The sequence below is a fragment of the Camelus bactrianus genome, chromosome 4, assembly GCF_048773025.1.
Source record: "Camelus bactrianus isolate YW-2024 breed Bactrian camel chromosome 4, ASM4877302v1, whole genome shotgun sequence".
NCBI classification, from domain to species: Eukaryota; Metazoa; Chordata; class Mammalia; order Artiodactyla; family Camelidae; genus Camelus; species Camelus bactrianus.
Genome location: NC_133542.1, coordinates 50090219 through 50113785, shown reverse-complemented (window position 1 = coordinate 50113785; position 23567 = coordinate 50090219). Strand labels below are relative to the sequence as shown.

At 35.2% G+C, this 23567-nt stretch overlaps 1 protein-coding gene across 12 annotated transcripts in view; it reads right to left on the bottom strand.

Moving 5' to 3' along the window:
* INVS (inversin) overlaps positions 1-23567 on the bottom strand; it is a 122552-nt gene that overhangs the window by 77280 nt on the left and 21705 nt on the right. Inside the window, exon 1 of one of the 12 annotated variants that reach the window (XM_074361903.1) lies at positions 12172-12190. The exons of the other annotated variants lie outside the window; for them this stretch is intronic. Within the exon in view, the coding sequence (XP_074218004.1) occupies positions 12172-12182 (11 nt within the window). The 5' untranslated portion in view covers positions 12183-12190. Of the gene's footprint in view, positions 1-12171; positions 12191-23567 lie in introns of those variants that run through there. 12 annotated transcript variants of the gene reach the window in all.

The window sequence follows — 23567 nt, the reverse complement described above, 5'->3', positions numbered from 1 at the left end:
TCCTACCTGGGGGCAAAGGTTGGACAGGTTTGCTCACATTCCTGATGTAAGATTTCTAAGTTCAGGTTTCCTCAGGTGTGACACAGTCCCACCACCTGTGCAGCAGCTACCTGGACCTGCTTCTGCACCACCCCATAGGACTCAGGGGCAAGGAGAATCAAGGCTGCCTGCTGTACCATGAATAATAAACTTTCTAAATAATTTTGGTCTTATGGTCTCTTTATCAACTGAATCTATGTGGCAAACCAACCTAACAGCTGCAACAGTTTGACTATTTGACAGTATTGTCCTTTGAGTGTGTGCTCAAAAGACAGTATTTGACAAACGAGTAAGTGAGTGAGTAAAATCTGGCTGCAGCATGGAGAGTGATTTAAAGAGGAAGAAGACTTGAATCAGGAATACTGATAGGCTACTTCAGTTGTTTAGACATCATATTATTGTGGACTGGATTAGGATGATGGAATAGCAGAGATGGAAAAAAGAGTCAAAGAGGGAGAGACCTCAAATATGCTTATAGACTCCTCTAAAATACCCAGCTGACCCCTGAATTGCAAATGCACAGAAAGACTCCAAGAAGTCTGCAGAAACCAACAAACTGAAGGTTGAAAAAGCTGATCTGAGATTTCAGATCTACTACTCAACACAGAGGAGGTAGAATTTGGAGTTTGAGTTCCACCTAGTTTGAGAGCTTTTCACTGAAATCTCAGAGGAGCCATCTTAAAAGTACAGAATATGGACCAGGACTATGCACCAGGTCTAAGAGATTCAACTTAAGACTATGAGGGGAAAAAAAAAACTGAGTAAGTTCATTGTGACTAGCTAGTTTTAACTACCAAAAAAACAAAAAATCAGCATTCTTTAGAGGAAGATAACAGAATGAAGAGTCTTTATAATGCACCATCTAAAATTCAGATATACAATAAAAAATTACTACACATGTAAAGAAACAGAAAAATAGGATTCGGTGCCAGAAAAAACAATACAAACAGGCCTCAAGATGACCCAAAGGTTGGAATTAGCACACAAGGATTTTAGAGCAGTTATTATAACACCTTAACAAAAAAGATGGTCATAATGAACAAATGAGGAAATCTCATCAGAGAAAATGAAACTATAAAAAGAACCAGGTAGATTCCAGAACTGGAAAGTACAACATTTGAAATGTAAAAATCACTGCATGGACTTAATAGCAGATAGATAATAAAAGAAAGGGCCAGTTAATTTCAACATAGATCAATAGAAATTATCTAATTTGAAGAATAAAAGCAAAAGATTTAAAAATAATCAAAAGTTTTAACGACCTATAGGACAATGTAGAAAAATCTAACATATATGTAATTGTAGTCCTAGGAGGAGAAGAAAGAATGGGACAGATTTTTGAGGAATAATGACTGAAATTTGGTAAAAAAAAAAAAAATCAATTTTTAGATCCAAGAATCACAGTGAACTCCAAATATAATTAATACAATGAAAAATACCTCTAGGCACATAAGAGACAAACTACTGAAAACCAAAGCTAAAAAGAAAATATTGAAAGAAACCAGAAAATCAACAACAACCATTACACACATGGGAATGATAGGAATGATGGCGGATCAGAAACAGTGGAGGCCAGAAGATAATGGAAAGACACATTTAATTTATGTTTTGTGAGTAATACAATATTCCGACATAATAAGTAAAGGATGCATATTGTAAATTCCAGAGCAACCTCTTAAAAATAACACATGGGTATAGCTAAAAAATCCAAAAGAGGAACTAAAGTGAAACATTAAAAAACATTTGATTTTTTAAAATAAGAAAAGACCAAAATGCAACCATACCAAAAATTCACTATGAGTAAATGGACTAACATTCCAACTAAAATGCAGATATTGTCAGACTAAATTTAAAAAAGCAAGACTGAATTTATTCTGTCTACAAGAAATACACTTTAAATATAAAGACACACAGACATAGGAAACAAACTTATGGTTACCAAAGGAAAAGGAGCTAAAGAGATAAATTAGGATTTTGGGATTAACAGATACAAATTACTATTATAAAATAGATAAAAAGCAAGGTCCTACTGTTCAGCAGAAGGAACTACATTCAATATCTTGTAATAACCTATAATGAAAAAGAATATGAAAATAATATATATATAGCTGAATCACTGTGCTGTACACTAGCAACTAACACAACATTGTAAATCAGCTAGACTTCAATTAAAAAATAAATTAAAAAATATAAAGACACAGATAGATTGGAAGTAATAAGGTGGAAAAACATATTCCTGAAACAATAATCATATGAAAGTTGTAGTGGTTACATTAGTGTCTAATAATAATTCATGTTATTAGATAATAAGATATTTCCATAGTTTCAAAGTGCCTCCCTATGAAATGTTTGTTCATTACAAAGAAGAAAGAGTACCTCTACAGTGGAGAAAATAAAACACTACCTTAATCAAGTAAGCAAGTTATCATCAGCAGGAATAGGAAAAATCAAAATTGTGTAACACCTGATAGGATTCAATGAGAAGAACACATCATTTTCATGGTATCTCTGCCAATATGAATAACATAAATCTAATTATGAGAATAATACTAACAAACCAAAATTGAAGGACATTACAGAAAATGCCTAGTCTGTAATCTTCAAATATGTCAAAACCATTACATCTGAGGAAAAATTAGGAATTTTTCCAGATGGAGAGTTAAAAGATTTGATAACTAAATGCAATGTGTGATTCTGAACTTAATCCTTGTGGATATTATTGGGATAATGATGGAGTCTGAGGGTCAGATGGTAATATTGTATCAATGTCAATTTTGATAGTCATATTGTATAATGTGGAGGAATGTCATTGTTTCTAAAAAATACACACTAAAAAAATTTGGAAATGGTGAGGCATCAGGTCTGCAACTCACTCTCAAGTGGTTCAGGAAAAAACAGCTGCTTGTACTGTACTTGCGATTTTTCTGAAAGTCTGACGTGTTTCCACAAAAAACTTATGAAAGTCGATTTGTACAAAAAGGATTTGAAACTACTATCAACCACATTTGCCTAACATATTTTATAGAACACTAAGCCAAACAATCACAGGATACAATTGCACATGAAATGGTTACAGAATAGAACATATTCTGGCCTAAAAAATGAGTCTCAATAAATTTGGAAAGACTGAAACCTTATAATACATTCATCACAACAGAGTAAAATTAGATATCAACAGTACCTATAGTATCAAAATACCTATAGAGAAGCCCAAAATATTTATAAATTATATAGTACTTTAAAAAACAATCCATGGATCAAGGAAGTTAGAGAACATTACAAACTTAAAGACAACAAAAATACAACATTATCAAAATTTGTGAACTATAACTAAAGCAGTGCTGAAATTTCATATCCTTAAATAATTACATTCATACATTTAAATAAATTATATGAACATAATTAATCATATATAATATATAAAATATATAGTAATATTTTATAATTTAACAATAATAATTATTACATAAAATCATTGAATCATCAAATCATTAAGACTGACCTCATTGAATACCACAGAATCATTACGATTCCAGGATAAACAGTTACAAAAAGATGAAAAAAAAAAAAAACCCAAAGTAAGTTAAAGTAAGAAAAGGGGAATTAAAAAAAAAGAATCAATAAAATACAAAACTGACAAATAAAGAAAATGAGGAGAGCCAAAGTTGGTTCTTTGGAAAGACTAATAAAATTAATTAATGTCTAGGAAGACTGATCAAGGAAAAAGAAAAAAGAAATCCACAAATTACTAATATCATGTGTATTAATTTTCTACTGCTGCTGAAACAAATTATAATAAACTTAAGGGCTTAACATGACACAAATTTATTAGAGTACAGTTTTGTAGGTCTGAAGTCTAACAAGGGTTTTATTGGACTAAAGTCAAAGTGGAGGCGGGGCTACATTCCTTCTGGAGGTTCTAGGGGAGAAACTGTTATCCTGCCTCTTCCAGATTCTGGCGATTGTCCATTTTCCTTGGCATATGGTCCCCTTAAGCTGGCAATCACATTACTCCAACCTCAGTTTCTTTTTTTTTTTTTTAATTAATTAAGTTTTTATTTGGGGGGGTAGGTAATTAGGTTTATTTATTTATTTTTTGCTTATTCATTTTTAATGGAGGCACTACTGGGGATTGATCCCAGGACCTTGCACATGCTAAGCATGCACTCTACTACTTGAGCTATAACCTCCCATCTCAACCTCAGTTTCTGTCATTACATATCCTTTGCTGATTGTTCTGTCTTCCTCTTTCCCTTATAAGGGACATTTTGATTATATTGGGCCCACCTGAATAACCCAGGATAATCTACCAATATCAAGAATCTTAACTATGTCTGCCAAGTTCCTTCTGCCAAGTAAGATAACACTTCACAAGTTCTAAGGATTAGGAAATGGACGTTTTTGGGGAGTCAATATTCTGCCTACCATACCAGTAATGAAAGAGGGACTATCACTACAGATCTCATAAACATTAAAAGGATAAAAGGGAAAAACAGAGAACAACTGCATTCCAATAAATCTATCTGACTATTTAAATGAAATGGACAAATCATTGAAAAACACAACCTACCAAAATGGACACAAGAAGAAATATAAAATCTTAAGAGCCTAAATCTGTTAAAGAAATTAGATTCGGTATTCAAAAAAACCTTCCCACCAAAAATAGGAAGGATAAAACCTTTCTATAAGTGGCTTTATTGGTAAATTCTATGGAAAAATTTAAAGAAGAAATAATATCAATCTTACTCAAGTCTTTCAATTACAGTGGAGTATGAAACTGTTACCAATTTATTTTATGAAGTCTGCATAATCCTGACGAAACCTGACAAAGACGTTACTAGAAAACTAAACTATGGTTCAATATTTCTTGAACTAACACTGCTGAAACTGAGCAATATATAAAAAGCATAATACTTCATGACCAAGGAGGACTTAATCCCAGGAATGCAAGGTTGGGTTCACATTTAAAACTCCATTAATAAGAAGATGGTTCTTTGGAATACTAGACTGCCATCTTCTCAGTCTTCTGGCTTTCTGAATAAAGTTGCTATTCCTTGCCTCCCCCAAAAAACAAACAAACAAAAAACATTGATTGATGGAATGAGCAGAACTAATTAAATAAAGGAGAATGATCATCCCAGCAGATGTAGGAAAGGCATTTGACAATATTCAACACACACTCAGTATACATTCTCAGCAAACTAGATCAAAAGAAATTTCCTCAATCAGTGTAGCAGTTATCAATTATTTGCCTTGTAACTTCAAATCAACTCTTCTTCACCTTGTTTTATGATACTGGAGCTAGACCTTGAAATCATTTCTCTTTTGCCAGCTGCCACAAAATTTGACTGTATCAGTAGATGGTGCAGCAGGAACACTGTGAATTTCCATCTGGAATCATTCCCTTTCAGACTGAAGAACTCCCCTTAGTATTTCTTACAATGTAGGTTTGGTTTAGTTTTTGTTTGTCCTTAATTTTATTAAGGAAAGACAATTTTACTATATATAGAATTCTAGGTTCATGGTTCCCCACTCCTCCCCTCAGCGTTTTAAAGCTACCATTCTACTGTCTTCTTGGGTCTACTGTTTCTGAGAAGCATGCAGTCATTTGCATTTATGTTTATCACGTTGGATTGTGTCTTTTTCTTTGGCTGCTTTCAAGATTTTCTCTTTATCTTTGGTTTGCAGCAGTTTGACTATGGCATTTCTAGGTAAGATTTTCTGTGTGTTTATCTTTTGGGGGTCATTAAGCCTCTTGAATCTTTAAATTTATGTCTTTTTACCAAGTTTGGGCAATTTTTGGCCATCATTTTCTCAATTATTTTTCTGCCCCATTTCCTCTCCCCTCACCTTCTAATAATCTCATTACAAGTATGTTAGATCTTTCAATACTTTCCCACAAGTCAGTTAGACACTTTTTTTCCCTTTAACACATTCCTCTCTTTTTTTTAGGTTGCATAATTTAAATACATCTATCCTCAAGTCCATTGACTCTTTTGTTACCTTCAAGCTATCAATAAGCTCTTCCAGTGAAATTTTTATTTATATATCATGTTTTTCAGTTCCAGGATTTCCATTTAGTTCTTTTTTATGGCTATTTTCTGTGATACATTCTATTTGTTTTTTCATTATGAGCATATTTTTCTTTGCATCCTTGAGCAGAGTTAAAATAGCTGCTTAAAAATCCTCACCTGCTAATTACAACATCTGGGTCACCTTGGGTTGTTCTCCAAGATTTCCCTTTCTGTTGAGTACGGATCACAGTTCCCTATTTGTCCACATGCCTAGAAATTTTAGATAATATTTTGGACATTGTAAATGAGACTCTGGATTCTGTACGTTACCTTAAAGATTATATGCATTAACTCATTGCACTTCACTTAATTGTGCTTAGTAGATACTGCACTTTTTAAAAATTGAAGGTTTGTGGTAGTCCTGTGTTGCCAGATGATGGTTAGCATTTTTCAACAGTAAAGTATTTTTTTAATTAAGGTACATACATTTTTAAGATATAATGCTATTGCACACTTAACAGACAATAGTATAGTGTAAACATAACTTGTATATATACTGGGAAACCGAAAAATCCATGTGACTTGCTTTATTACACTATTCACACAATATTGATCTGGAACTGAAGCTGCAAATCTTCAAGATATGCCTCTCTCTCTCTCTCTCTCTCTCTCTCTCTATATATATATATATATATATATGGCAGTCTAGTATATATTTTTTAAGTGGGCAGTCACCTTGGCTGAACTCAAACTCCATACTATTTCTCCTGCTTAGGCAGACAGCAGCTAAAATCTCTGATGAGTTATTTTAGCCTTAGCTTGGATGTCTGAAGTTTTCCCCATGTATGTTTTGGTAAGGGGTTAGTCAGTGTTTTGGCTGTTTATATGTAAAATTTGGAGTTCCCCTTTTGTGGGTATCTTTATTCTATAACAGCTTTTTTGACTTGGAGCCGTTGCCCCAAATGCTGTCCTCTGCTTCCTCACAAGTAAGAGTGTAGACATCTATTCAATTTTCCTCCTCCTTGAAGAACTGACTAGGCCCTGCGATAACAGTGGAAACCCACTCAGTCCCATCCTATTTTTCTCTTATTCCAAGAGTTTATTCCTCTCCAATCGCCTGCTTCTGTTCATGCGTCAGTTCCTCCAGGTAGCTGTTTTTATATTGTGTCCAGAGTTTTTAAATAAAACTTGCAGAGGGTTGATCCAATATGAGCTACACCATCGTTAACAGAAAGCATTGTTATTTTTAAAAAGCTCTCTAGATGACTGAGAAACACTATACCAATCCTGATGGTGGAAGAAACATTTAAGTAGTCTCAACCATCCTTGTTAAGTTATCACTTGACCATCTGCTTTATTTTGGATCTTGTGGTGACAATAGCTGTGCTTGATTAGAGACCGACCATAATCTTTACACAATTTGACATCCCCTCCTGCTGAACCCCTATAAAAAGCTGGGTAATGCACCTTCTCTCAGAATTTTCCTTGTCTAAGCAGATGAGATTAGTATCAAGATTCTGTCTTTTATCACTGTAAGTCAAAAGCTATATTCTGTTAATAAATCTCAGAGTTTCGATAATAAAAGCTTTTATAGAGTAAATGGCATTTTTAACATCTCTGCAAAACTGTACATAAGAGAACAAATAGATTCAAGGATGAAACTGGATCCAGAATGAATTCTGACAGTACTGGCACAAGAATTCATTGTTTCATTCCTCCAAACACACAAATATTTATTTAACACCTATTTTCTGCAATGAATTGCAAGGGGATACAATAATAAATTTGATAGGGCTGTACTTTATGAGCTTACAGAACACTAGAAGTGGATTTATTCATGAGTAATCATAATATAGGATAAAAAGTACAAAGATCCATAAGGGAAGATATAATTATATTCTCAGAACTGTTAATTGATTGTCTTGGTTGGGCTTCTTAATTTTAGCTTCAGAGCGATTCATTTAATCTGCTTGAATACACTTTTTTTTCTTACTCAAAGGGCTTATCATTTTGGGATCCAAGTCAGGGTTCTTCAGTCTACATGTCCCTTAACAGAAACAAAGGGTCCTTTCAAATAGAGTCCTTTCAAATCCATGAATTCCTTTAACCTCCATAAGAAACTTTTTGAGATAAGTATTATTACAAATGTAAAGAATATGAAACAGAAGTCCAGAGCATTTATGCTTAAAATTTGCCTCAAATCAGTTAGAAAGAAGTAGAACCTAAGTCATGAAACTAGGTCTTTGACTTTCAAGTCTAGTTCAGTATTTTTGCCACTGTTACAGGTAATATACTTTAGGGAAAAGAAATTCATGGAGAGGGTTATAAGGAAGGTCAAATGTATCAATGACGTCTAGGAGGATGAGGACTTAGGAAAAGTATAAAGGTATTTGAATTTGGTAATCAGAAAGGCATTGCTGAGTTAGCTGCAAATCCCTTTCCTTCAGCCCAGTATAATCAATTTTCAAGTTTTAAATATAATCCTTCGATAAAATTTCAGATCCTTTTACTCTTCTCCATGTAGGATCCTTCATGGTTTGGCCCCATTTTACTTGTCCAATATCATCTCTCCAAATTTTATACTCATATTCAATGATCCATATCTATTAAACTATATATTCTTTCTCTCCTTGAGATTATTACAAGAATACTCCTAGGTATTCCTGGAGTGGCCTTCCCACCTCTTTCCCCTCTCCATTTAGCATAGATGCTATCTGTTTAAGGAAGCCATTCCAGACCACAACACCCCAGGGTGGTTTAGGTGCCCCTCCTACTTTTCCCCATGATATTCCCAGGCTTACTCTTTTTCTAGGATTTAACACAAGAATACTACAGGTTAATTACCATTTATCTTGTCTGTTTTCTCCATTAAAATATAAACTCCCTGAAGGCAAGATTATGCCCTGTTCACCTTTTGTATTTCCAAAATTTAGCACATTGGCTTTCACATAAATATTTGTTAAATGAATGAATGATAAAGATTATGAGGAGGTAACAAAGGAACAAATATTCTAATCCAACCTTAAGAGCAAAGACTTTGCTTATAGGTCACAGACAGTATGTTTTGATCAAACACTCTAATGTGAATCTAGCTATTCAAACGTTGAATTTCTTTTGCTAGGATATCACGTTTGCCTCTACCATTTCCTAGGAGCAATTTTGCTTAAGAAAATGTGGTCACAATTATACTTTCACAGATATAACTGTAGAAGAATTCCACGAAATCTGAGAGATTTCTGTAACCTTGGAGAGTTGTTTTGAAACTTTACATTTTTCTACTTAGATCAAGCGAAGCAAGTACTTCAGATCTCCACAATTCTAAATGCTTAGTCAGCAGTATTGAGAATCTTGCTAATCTTCATTATAGATTATAAAGTGAGTAAAATAATAGAATCTTCAAGCTAGCAATCACATAAGAAGAACTTAATGAAATATTTGTAATGATAATGAATCTCAGAGTTTGAAGGGCCCAATGAGGTCACTGGGTTCATTCATCCAGTGTCTAGTTTATACATTGGTTCTTTTGGAGTACTTTTTGAATCATTTCAAACTGGTTAACAGAGCTTTGAATGACTATAGAAAAGAGACTATGGGGTTATAGAGATGGGCTGAATGCATAATCTATAACCTAAAAGTGCCTATTCACTCACTCTTGACATTACTGTCACTGCACACTTAGTCAAGGCTTTCATGAAGATATACTGTATAAACGATGCTTACAAATGCTGTCTTAGTATATTGTAATGGCATTTAAAAAAATACATATGCTTTTGGGGGACAACAATGCACTGAATTTAATTCGTATATAGAGAATGTATATATAAGGAAACAAATTTTTTTTAAAACATTGTTTTTAGCATTTATCACTGTCAAGTTTGTTCCAAAGAAATTACTGAAATTTAAAATCATTCGCTTGGCCTTAAGAGGTGGTATTAAGATCTCTGTACATTAGAGAATGAGTTAACTATTTTTTCCAAATACCTTCAATATTCATCCTACAGTGAACTATAGCATAAGTATATAGGCGTATAGGAGAATAGCATAAGTATGCAGGGCTAGAGAATAAGAGAGATTTTGAGCCTGAATTTGACATTCTAGCATTGGTATCATTTAAATCCAATCCTGTCACTTGTTCTAATTTGCTAAGGAATAAAGAACTGCATATTCCTCTGACGAAAACAATTCAGCCAATGCATAATTCTTTATTCTCTGGGTTAGTTTATGTAGGAGTGAAATGAAAATTTTTGTTTTACAAGGAACCACGTTTCTAAATGAGTATGGGAGAAAAATACTGTCAAATATCCACACTTCATTATTAACTCACCTGTCCCTTTAATGTCTCAGCTATTTTCCTTTACTCATCGTTAAAAATGCTTATCACTTGTTAGTTCTGACAATGAGATGACAATTTACACAATTTCTCCACTAAAGTTTCATTTTCAATCCCCACTTTACTAGTTTACCTTCTCGTATGACCAAAGACAAAAAGAGCCAGTCTATATTTGTGTTGTATATGTGTATGTGTGTGTGTGTGTTTTGCACATCCAGGCTTGAAGATACCATTTAAAGTTACGTAGATGTATTGTCCAAAGGGTTATCTAATTAAATAAAAAAGGGAGCATACGTTAGCTGAGTCGACTTTAGGATCCGTTCCTTTGTATAAAGGGCTTTCACATGCCTTCTTCCTCAATTCTGAAAGCACACAGTTCCTTACTCCCTTCACCATGAATAAGGCCGACATTTGACAGCTTCACAAGGCTGACAGGGTTACCCAACAGCCCACCCTCCCTATTCTCAATCCAATTAGACCTCTAATCCTCCAGATGAAAGGCCCAACTGCTCACGTTCCTCATGACAACGACAGCTATTGATTATTTGTCACTGCGGCTAACACCTTCCCTGTCGAGGCTGCTCTGACAGAAGCAAACCTACCAAATTAGACAGCACTTTATCTGCCCTGGAGGCCAAATGGCACAACAAGTAAAGGCTAATAAATGGTATAAAAATGAACAAATCATAACATTATGACAGGCTGATCGTTGCCAGCAGCCTCCCAGCTCAAGCTTGATGTTCTGTTAGACTTGCTCCTTCTCTTTCCCCTCTGCTCTAGCTCCAACTTTGACTGAATTAAAGGCCAGAACAATTAAGGCATTTGACCAGCAAAGATAAGCCAATTGAAGCATCACCAAGGGACATAAATGTCAATAACTGACTGCCATTTGTCAATACAAACATTCTGGAGATGCAAATGCTCAGGCCTCTGCTCTCCACTAGGCTGCACTGACTCACTTTCCAACAAGAGTCAGCTCCAGTGGACAGCCTGTGGCTATTTAACCAGAAGGAAAAAAAAGAAAAGAAAAAGAAAAAGAAATATACAGTCCCAAGAGAGGAAGTATTCTATGAAGAACAAGCAGGACACACTGGGGTCCAGGGGGAGGGGTGGGGATTGTATGAGAAAAAGAGAGAGAGCAAAGCAGAGCTATTCTTTCTTTAAAAAAAATATTCTAATACAGACAACTGGATGTCATCCTAAGTTTTTAACTGAGAATACATGCATAATGTAGGAAATGTTTGACAACCAGGGAAAGTTAATAAAGCTGTAATTTTAGAAGAATACTCATTCATTTAACGAATATTTTTTGAGCACCAGCATCTACCAGACACTGTTCTAGGCAATGAGAAAGTAGTGAATAAAACAGCCTCAAACCCCCTGACTTCATGGAGTTTACATTTCAGTGGGGTGTAAGACAATAAATAAGGTAAATAAGTAAAAAAGAGTATTTTAGATGGTGTTAAGTGCTAAGGAAAAAAATAAAGCAGAGTAGGTGGAATAAAATGTGTGAAGAGACGGGGGATTAGATAGGGGAGGGGGAGGATACAGTGGTAGAGTGTGTGCTTAGCATGCAGGAGGTCCCGGGTTCAATCCCCAGAATCTCCATTAAAACAAACAAACAAACAAACAAACAAACAAACCTAATCATCTCCCCCCCAAACAGGAACAAAAAACCCCCCAAACAAACAAAAAATAGATAGGGGAACCAGAGAAGGCTTTACTGAAACAGTGACTTTTGAGTAAAGAACTGATGAAAGGGAGCGAGCTGGACACAGAGATACTTACTGGGATAGCATTTCCAGCAGAGGGAATAGCAAATGCAAAAACCTCGAGGCAAGAACATTCTTTGCTTCTTAGAGGAACAACACTGAGGCTAGAGTGGCTTACGCAGAGAAAACAGAAGATTAAAAATGAGGTCACAGAGGTAACGGGGGCAGGGGGCGAGGTTCAAAACATATAGGGCTTTATAACACATAGGAATTACTTGGGCTTTTACTCTGAGATGGAAAACCCTTAAAGGGGTCTGGAGCAGAAGAGTGACATGGTGTGACTTAGGTTTTACAGGCTCATTCTGGCTGATGTGAGGACCACAGAGCACAGGGAGCAAGAGCAGAAGCCAGGAGGCCAGTTAGGAGGACACTTCTCCAAACAGGGCTACTACATTAATCCACTCCAAGATGCTGGTGGTTACAACCAGGATGGTGGCAAATAGGGTTGTTGAGAAGTGGTTGAGTTCTGGAAACATTTTAGAATGCAGAGCTGACAAGATTTGCTGACGGACATCAGTCTTACACAAGAGAACAGGACTTTGCATGATCATGGGTGCTCAATACGTGTTAGTTGAATTGAATTCTCTACCTGGCAGTTCTATTAAAAATGCTCTGCTGTGAAGCAAGGGAGCAGTGTCAAGTCAAATTTCTTTAAGATGAATTTAAGCAAAGACTTTGGAGTCAGATAGATCTACGTTTGAATCCTGGCTCTGCCACTTAGTGAAAAATTACTCAAGCTCTTTGAGTCTCAGCTTCTTCATCTATGCATTGTGATACTCAACCATTCTAGCTGGGTGAGAAAAAGGAGTATAGATATAAGATAAAAGAAGGTAAGTTAAAAAAAAAAAACAACAAAGAAAGAAAGAAAGAAAGAAAAAAAACAACCTTAATTCTAAATTAGAATAAGAAATTGTATTTTTATTAAAAAAGAGCATTTCCAAGCAGTGTCAACTGTAAAAGCTTAGAAACAATCACCAACCGAGCCAACAGTGAGCACCACTAGACTTTAGACTATGGTCTCCAAATACTTTTTCCTGCTATAAGGAACCATAATTCCTTGGAGAAATGGCTAATTCCAGGTCTGGAGCAAAAAACATTTGGAAAATTTGGTCATAGCAGATAGTAAGGGAGCTATCAAATAATAGGATCATGCCAAAGGATCCAGGAATCAACTTGAAGGACCTCTCACAACTAAAGATGGAATACTTTGAATATCAATTAAGGATAATAACATCACTGGATTAATATAACAAATATCTTAAAATGATACTAAAGAATCCTATGCCCTGTTCATAATGATATTAAAAAGGAAAAATGAAAAAGATTAATTGGTCATCATGGGGGGGACACAGGAAACCAATTCATTTTGAAAACTGGTAAATAAGGAGAATCAAGGATTTATTCTTCCTTTTCTATATGAGATATATCATACTACAAGTAATCTAATAGTAGATAAGGGGAAGGTTTTATTTAATGAATTATTCCAGCTAACAACTATAGAAGGGATGGTAGAATTAGAGTATCACGATTTTGCAATACCTAATAAATAATTGGTTTTAGGCACTTTGAACATCAATAACTGTTAACATCACAGAAATAGAGACAACGAAACATTATGTGTATCCTGAAGAGAAATGTGTTATAACAATGAAGTGGTTTAGCCAAAAAAGTTGAACCCGAATCAGATGAAGCCTATAGGTCCAATAATTAATTTACAGGGAATACAGAAGACAGATTAGCAAGTTAACCTTATCGAGTGAGACTCAACATAACCTAGACTAAGACAATCAGTCTAGACTGAGACATCAATCTAGGGTAGGAGTTAACTACAGTTACAAAAAACTAAAAAAAAAAAAAAAAAAAAGAAAGATGGAGGAAGAATCTATATATTAAAAAAGACTTAAAAGTCGTAAACAAATCACAATATATTGCCCTTTGGGGATCCTGATTCAAACAAATAAAAATAAAAAAACATTTATGAGACAATTTATAAATTGAACATTGATGGGCTATTTTATACCATGATACTTCATAATTCTTATTAAATTTCAGCAAGTATTATAATGATTATATTTAAAAATGATTGTTCTATAAATAATTAATTATAATGATATAATTCCTGGGATTTGTTTCAACATGGGAAGGGAAGAAGTTCTCCCTAACAAAATGTTTAAAAAGATATGAGGCTTAAAAAAAAACCTTTGTGTCAAATTCATTGACTCTTCCTCTCATATCTATAATCCATCAGTAAATTCAAAATATATTTAAAATTGGACTTATTACCACCTTAACCACTTCCATCCCTGTCCAAGCCAACACCATCTCTCAGCTTCCCATTAGTTTTCTTTTTTCTGCCCTCATCCTTTTGACAGTCTACCCTCAGGACAGCAGTTAGAATAAGCCTTTCAGCATTTAAGCTAGATCATATTTTCTGTGCTCATAGCCTTCAATAATCTTCCCCTCTCATGCAGAGGAAAAGCAGGAGTCTTAAATATCCTACTGGCCCTACCTGACTTCTGACCTCATCCTCATTCCACTAGAGCCCACAGTAGCCTTCTTGCTGAGGAATCCTGGTAAATACCAAGCATGCTCCCATCTCGGGGTCTTTGCACGTGGCATTCTTTCTCCCAGAAATGTTTTTTCTCTGATAGCCTTTAGGTAGCTTAAATGTCAAATATTCATTTAATGGTACTCTCTTAAGTGAGGTTTAGCCCATCATTCTATTTATATTTGCAGCCCCTAGGTTCCCTATGTCTTTCACCTGCCTTATTTTTTTCCATAGCATGTATCCCCATGTGACATAATACTGTACATATTTTATAAAACTTAGTCACTTATTTTGCACCAACAAAATGTAAGCCCCTTGAAGGCAGGGATCTTGTTTTGTTTTGTTCACTGTTATATCCCAAACAGATAGAACAGTATCTTATGGCTAGTAGGTGCTTAATAAATAAGTATCTGTTGACTAAATGAATCCCTTGATTTTCAGACCAGTGCTGTTTACAACTATGCTTCTCAACTAAGCTGTAGGGTGGGTTAACATGCTAGATGGTGCCTATGTTTGTTACTGACAAAGCTAAGTGACTTGACTGTTCCCTTATTTGGAAGCATTTGAGGGGATAGACACATTTGCTGAAAATAGGAAAGACATCAAGGTAGGGTAAGTGTTAAGCCACTTCTGTTGTAAGTGGAATATAGCTGTCAGTTTTATAGCCTACAGCGGGAGGGCAGTGCCATGGGAGGAAATTTTACAAAGGTGGCCTAGGGTCATTGCTTTATTTTATTTTATTTTTTATAGTGGAGGTACTGGGGACTGAACCCAGGACCTCGTGCATGCAAAGCATGCACTCTGCCACTGAGTTATACCCTTCCCTCTATGGTCACTGCTTTAGATATTAATTATAGGTCCACAAAGCTCTGTAAATGTTCCAAGGACATTGTGGCTGACACTATAGAGTGCCTGCCTAACATCTACACCCATCTTCTTCCAGGCTAACAGAAATCTGATTTTTGTTGGTTCTCCTTTAAGTGATTTTGTCCTTCAGAAGAGGCTAGGCCATCACCAAACCCAGACGGTGGCTTTGATTGATATAAACAATCATGGCAGTTTTATTCTCCTTGCTTAGAGTCAAAGAGATAAAAGGAAAGTCCACCATAGGGCTTCTGGGAAGGTTTTTCTTGATGTTCAAAAGGTAAACAAGGTAAGAATGTTCAATTTTTCTGATTCTAGATATTGTGGTCTGTGTGCTATCCTTCTCCCAGCTTTGGGACTTATCTTGACCCTAATTAAGGAAAGATTTAAGTCCAGCTCATTAGTAAGCTCAGAGTCAAGTCAGTCTGGATGCTTTAATATTGTGATCCAGACAGCGTAACTCAGTTTTCTGTCTTATTCCTATGACCTAGTTCCATCTTGTACTTCAAGGTCTAGCAAAGGGATCCCCATCTATCTATCTATCCATCCATCCATCCATCCATTCACTCAACAGTATTATGGTTTTAAACACTGGGGCTCCAGTTATGTTCTTAAAAACCTACTGAGTATCCAGATTTCTTCAAGCTTTGTCCTTTGTGAGTTCTCCCAGGGGATGGTGCCCTGTCCTGCCTCATCCAATTTTCCAATTTTGTGACTGAGGTGCTGCTGATGGATTACCTACCTTCCCTCTTCACATCTCAGTATATTTTTGTCCTCTAGATCGCCTTTAGCTCCAGTTGCTGGGATACCACCCATAATTTCTGGCTGAACTTTCCTTCATTTTCTGTCCATCCCAGTGACGTCCTCAGTCCCAGGTACTCCATTATAAGTTCCACTTCTGATAGATCAAATGTAATATTCCACGTTTTTTTTTTTCACTTCAGGTGATCATTTAAAAACAGTATATAAAAGTATTTCTATTTTTTTTTTATAGCTACATAGCATTCCATTGTGTGGACACACTCTTGTTTATTTGACCAGTCCTCTAACAGGACATGTCTCTTTATGCTTTTTCTACTACAGATAATGCTGCAATGAAATAGCCTTGGGCATACCTCATTTCTTATCTTTACCAGCTTAGGTTTGGGATAGATTCCTAGGACTGGAAATGCTGGGTCAAGGTAAATGCATATTCCAGTTAAGTTTCTTGGATATTGTTTAGTTTCCCTCCATAGGGGTTGTACTATTTTTCATTCCCTCTAGCAACAGTTTTGCCATTGGAGCACACTGTCAAACTTTTTGACTTTTGCCAACCTGATATACGAAAAACATGTTACTGTAACTTTAACTTGCATTTCTCTTGTGATGACTGACATTGAGTGTATTTTCCCACATTTAAGGGTCACTTGCATTTCCTTTTCCGTGAACTCTCTATTCATATCTCTTGCTTTTTACAGAGTCATTAGTCCTTCTCTTCTCCATTTTGTATATTAGGGATATTAACACTTTTCAAAATGACATAACTTGCAAATATTGTTTCCCAGCATGACTGTCTTTTTTTTTTTTTTTGCTTATGATGTTTCCTGGAGGGAGAAGTCTTTCTTACTTCTATATAGCCATATTTATTAATCTTTTTCCTATTGCTTCTTTATTTTGATTTATTTGATTTATTTGAGATAGAACATTTTCCCCATTCCCAGATTATGTATGCACTGTAAACCTTCATGGTATATTTAACATTTTGTAATATGTATAGCATATTACCATTTAGTTAAATAACAATTTAAAGCATGCACCTGGAGCATATGTATGCACACTCACAAACACACAGATTTTATTAGTTTACAATCAGGACAACACTGAAATGACCAAACAGTTACATACATGGTTAGAATTTTATAGTCATTACTTCAAAGTATAGTCTGATATTTGACACAAGATTGTAAAACGACTATAACGCAATAAAAAAAGCTTAAAAAAATATAGTCTGATATTTTAGCCTAAATTCCTAACAGTTTTCAAAAAGTCAGTCTTATGAATGACAAAGAGATAGAAAGGATCTGAATAAAAATTTGAAAGAATACAACCCATGTCTTCTGAAACCCAAAACTGTCTGGGTTCGAGATAAACTGAGTATACTCAATAACTTTCCTTAAAATGAGTAGTTTTATTGGTGAAATGTTAACTTTTTGATGATTCAGAATCTGAAATACTTTAAACATGTAGACAGAGGTTGAATTTAAGTACCTCAAGATATATAGTGCAATGTCTGATACATATTAAATACAAAAAATTTATTTATTGAACAAATGAATTAATTATATGCTTATGAGAATTGGAAAGGCAAACAAGTAGACTCTGATTATACAAAAATTTTCAAGAGGCCTGGTTTCCACTGATGACATAGTTTTGACAAGTATAAGGAAAGAATAAAACAATCTTTTGAACTGGTGAAGTTAATTTTAGTAGTAGTGTTTCAATGATTAAGCTTTTCTGCAAGATGAATCTATTCTGATATCAAAGATTAGGATGAGAATTCTGGTGATTCATGTGTGGAGAGATGACAACTATACTTGATGACAGATTCAAGAATCAAGAGGACTCTGACAGGTTGCAAGATGAACCCAATTCAATCCACCAAGCATCAACTGAATATTGGTTAAGTATTAGGCACTGGAAAAAAAAAAAACAACAAACTATGGCACTCTTCTTGATGCTCATTGTCCATGAGGAAATCAAATGTATAAACAAATAAATCTCTTTCACTGTAACAGGTGATATAATAGGAGCTGAGTACGCAGGTACTGGAGGAACAAAGGAGGGAATGGTAAACTCTACCTAAGTTAAGTCTGGGAAGTTCAAAGAAATGATTAAATATGGAGACAACAAAATGCTATTGTTGAGTCCAAAGCTACAACAATATGAACGCAGGATTAGTTTAAGCAGTAGTACATGTAAAGTAGACTTAGAGATTTTATTTGAAAAACTTTCAACGTGGATGAACTGTATTTGGAGCCAAAATGCCAGTGACGAAAGTCATGCTATACTCTCTGTTCATCATATTGGCATTATATTCCATTCTAGGTGTCTTATTTTCAGGGGGATTTAGGCAACTGTGTGTGTATATGGCAAAAGGCATCAAGATGGGAAGGACACATGAAAACATATTATATGAAGAAGGAGTAAAGGAATAGATAATAGTAAAACTGGAGAGAAATTTCTTCACTGGGCAAGAATGATTATTTCTATTAATAAGACATGTCAGATTATGTTACTCCTTTTCTCAAAACCCTCCAAGGCCTCCTTCATCTCATTCAGAGTAAAAGCATACTATTGACAATGGCCAAATGGCCAAAGGCCCTACTGGATCTGCCCCCACTTCTTCCATGTCCTCATCACCTACAGCTCTCCCCTTACTCACTCAAGGTAACCACACTAGCTCCATAACAAAGCCTTGCTATTCGTCAAAGATTCCAGGCATGCTTCCGTTTTAAGGCTTTGTTCTGACTATTCCTCCAGCCTGGAATGAGAGAAAGTTCTTCCCTCAACCATTCACATGGCTAACTTTCTCACCTTCCTCAAGTCTTGCTTCAAATGTCACCATTTCCATGAAGACTATTTTGATTGCCTTATTTAAAATTACAACTTGCTTTCCCCAGTTGCCTCCTCCCTGGTTTTCTTGATCCCCTCTTACTTTGACATTTTGGTTTTATTTCTGCTATTATATTAGTAAATGATCACCTGGGCTTTGTCAAAAGAGGTATAAAGAATCCTATGATTGATCACAGGGAAAATGTTGTGCCCAGGGGCTGACAATATTCATACTACAGGAATAATATGCCCCTTGATTCCCTCTCACTCAATTCTGAACAGTAAAATACAGGTAGGAAAAAAAACAAGGAGAGGAAATTACATGAACAAATATGACATAAGGAAGTAATTAGCAAATTATGCTCAAATTTTCTTTGGAATCAATGTTATATATAAAATTAATTTTTAGAAGTTTAAATGAAAATAAATGGATCTGAGGTTCCTTTTTATCAGTTGTAAAAATATTCACTGGCCCTGTGCCCAGCGTTTAAAAGAAATCAGCATGAGTCTAATGAAAAACAAGCTGTAGGTCTCAGGGAAATTCAATATATACTCTTTCTCTTCCTTTTAGTTTTTGATTGGTTTCCATGGGAATCTAGGCTTGTGGGGATCTCTAATCTATTCATGGAAAGCAGATACTTGAATTTTCATGACTTAGTAAAAGTGGGGGTCAGTGAAGAGATAAAGATGATTAGAAAATGAATATGGTTGTAGGAAACATGATCATGTTCAAAACAAAATTCTGCAACCCACGTAGATTTAAAAATACAATCTTCAAGGCTGTTCTACTGTGTTTGAGAGGTAGCATAACATAAAGAAAAAACACTGGACTTAAAGGCATTCAAATTCTGAATCTGGCCCATAAGAAAGAAACCCTTAGGCGCTTCTGTGGGGGTTTGATTGCAAAACTGGATTTGGGAATTATTCTAGGACAGAAGAAGTAGAAGTCTGAGCAAGTAAGCTGTAGGAGAGCAACTGAGTAGATACAACAGAGCATTATCAGGAGCACTGAGCTGGGAATCAGAAAAATAAGATAATTCCTGACTCAGCAAGTGACAAAGTAGCCTTGAAGAACTCAATCAAAGTATACCTCAGTTTACATCTATAGAAAAGATAATATTCAACTAAAATCTAACTGCTATGAAGCTACTATGAAATTTAATTTTTTTCTTACTAGAACTATGTTAGAAAAATTCAAAGTAGTGATTTTAATCAAGATTTGTTGGCATGTTGTTCCTTGTGACTATAAAGTTCATCCATGCAAGCAGAAGTACCTTAACTATATTCAAAGCTAATATTCAAATAATGATTATTGAAGGATGGACAGGTTTTTATTTCAATTTTCAGATTTGTTTAAAAACAGATCAATCTCAGTTTTGGTTGGAACCTTCATCTGGATGTAAGATCCTAAATATCTGAAATCAGTTTCTAAGCTGGAGAACCAGCGAACAGGTTTAGGTAGAGTTTCTAAGTACCCAGAAAAGGACAAACTCGATGCTAGTTTGGAAACCTCAGGAGGTGGAATGTAATGAAGCAAAGACTCTTTCGACTAAGACTCCCTGCTTGCCTGGAAAAGGCAGCTTAGTTCAGGCTGAAGTCAAACTGAGTGAACGGCAGGGGTGATCTAACATTGCCCATCTCAGTCCCGAGATTTCTTGAGAGATCGTTAAAGTTCCAGAATATAAGGGTTTCATATGTTCAGATTTTCCTACATTTCTAAGTAATGCGGACATTGCAAATGTCTTCTGATGCCTTCTTTTAAAAGCACGCCAACAGCTAAAACCTCATTTGCTTACTCTTCAGATATCTGCTGGCTACACAGCTTGTGGCAGAGTGAGCACTTATTAAATTGAGTTTAAAATGGACTGAGCAAATGCAGCTACAGAGAAGCCTGGAAGTGCCCACTAAACACATCCAGGCCATCCTGATGCAGGCTCAAGTTTAAAAACCAGTGGATTAGAGCACAGATACAAGGCTTCCATATCGCTCCCAAGGCAAAGACTGGGGAAATGCAATCTGAGTGCTTAAAAGCCTAGGCCAGGAGCCACTCTTGCTTTCATTACTCTTTTGCCTACCTACCAATAACGGTCACCAAGTTCTGAGCATTTTATCATTTTTTACAATAGTTTCTTAATTGAGGTATAACATATATACAATAAAGTGCATTAATCTCAAGTACATAGGTTGATAAATTTTTATGTAAGCAACACACAGATCAAGACACAGAACATTTCCAGCGTCCCTGAAAGCTTCCTCATGCTCCTTTTCAGTCAATACCTATCCCTTGGGTAACCAGTACTTACAATTCATAAAAACAGCATATGTATCTGACTTTTTTCACTCAACATGATATCTATGAAGTTCATTCACATGGTTGAATGTATCAGTATTTTGTTCTTTTTTTATCGTGTGGTATTCCATTGTAAGAATACACCACAATTAATTTATTTACCTGTTGATAGGCATTTGGGTTGTTTGCACTATAAGAACATCTGCTATTACAAATAAAGCTGCCATGTACATTCTCATATGTGTCTTTTGATAGAAAAAATCACTTATTTCTTTTAGATATGACTGGGGTTGGGTCGTGAATTGCAGTGATATTGTGCGTGCGCGTGCGCGTATGTGTGTTTAGCTTTGGTAGATATAATTGTTTTTCCAGAGTGGATGTTACCAGTTTACATTCTTACCAAAAATATTAGAGAGTTCCAGTTATTCCATATCCTCACCATCAATTAGTACTGTCAGACTTTTTCATTTTAGATATTCAAATGGTTGTGTGCTGGTATCTCACTGTGGCTTTAATTTGCATTTCCCTAATTAATAATGATGTAGAGCACATTTTCATGTATCTTTTGGGCATTTGGATGTAACCTTTTGTAAACTAGGGCTACATGATTCAACATGAATGAATCTCAAAAACATAACGTTAAGTCAAAAGAGTAAGTTGGGGAGTAACACATAGTATAATGCCATTTATATAAAGATTTTAAATGTGAAGATAATACTATTATTTAATGGGTATATAAATATATATATATAGTAAAAGTAGAAAAATAAGCATGGGAATTGAAACCACAAAAATTAAGATAGACTGAAGTGGCAGAAAAAGAGGAGAATGAGACTTAGAAGATAAATTAAAAACTTCGTTTTATTTCATTTTAAAAAAGCAGAAGTATTGCTTATGGTTTCCTTTATAAGCAAAATCTTATAAGTTTAATTGGGTCCCATTTATTAATTTTTGCTTTTATTTCTAGTGCCTGTGTAGACTGCCCTAGAAGAAAATTGCTGAGATTTGTGTCAGAGAATGTTTTGACTATGTTTTCTTCTAGGAGATTAATTGTGTCTTGTCTTATATTTAAGTCTTTAAGCTATTTTGAGTTAATTTTTGTATATGGTGTGAGGGAGTGTTCTAACTTCTTTGATTCACATGCTGCTATCCAGTTTTCCCAACACCACTTGCTGAAGAGACTGTCTTTTCTCCATTGTATATTCTTGTCTCCTTTGTTGAAGATTAATTGACCATAGGTCTATGGGTTTATTTCTGGGCTGTCTATTCTGTTCCATTGATCTATATGTCTGTTTTTGTGCCAACACCAGCTCTGTAGGATTGTCTGAAATTTGGGAGGGTTATTCCTCCCACTTAATTCTTTTTCTTCAATATTGCTTTGGCAATTCTGGGTCTTCTGTGATTCCATATAAATTTTAGGATTATTTGGTCTAGTTCTGTGAAAAATATCATGGGTAATTTGAAAGAGATCATATTAAATCTGTAGATAGCCTTGGGCAGTATAGCCATTTTAACAAAATGACAACCTATGGAATGGGAGAAAATATTCGCAAATGATGTGACTGACAAAGGATTAATTTCTAGAATATATAAACAGCTCATACAACTTAATAACAGGGAAAACCCCCCAAACAACCTAACCCCAAAATGAGCAGAAGTCCTAAAAAAGCAATTCTCCAATGAAGACATACAAATGACCAATAGGCACATGAAAAAAATGCTCAATATCACTTATTATCAGAGAAATGCAAATCAAAACTACAACGAGGTATCATCTCATACCAGTCAGAACAGCCATCATTAAAAAGTCCACAAACGATAAATGCTAGAGACGGTATAGAGAAAATGGAACCCTCCTATACTGTTGGTGGGAATGTAGTTTTGTGCAGCCACTGTGGAAAATAGTATGGAGATTCTTCAAACAACTAAAAATAGACTTACCATATGATCCAGCAATCCCACTCCTGGACATATATCTGGAGGGAACTCTAATTAAAAAAGATACATGTATCCCAATGTTCATAGCAGCATTAAATACAATAGCCAAGACATGGAAACAACCTAAATGTCCATCAACAAGTGACTGGATAAATAATTTGTGATATATTTATACAATGGT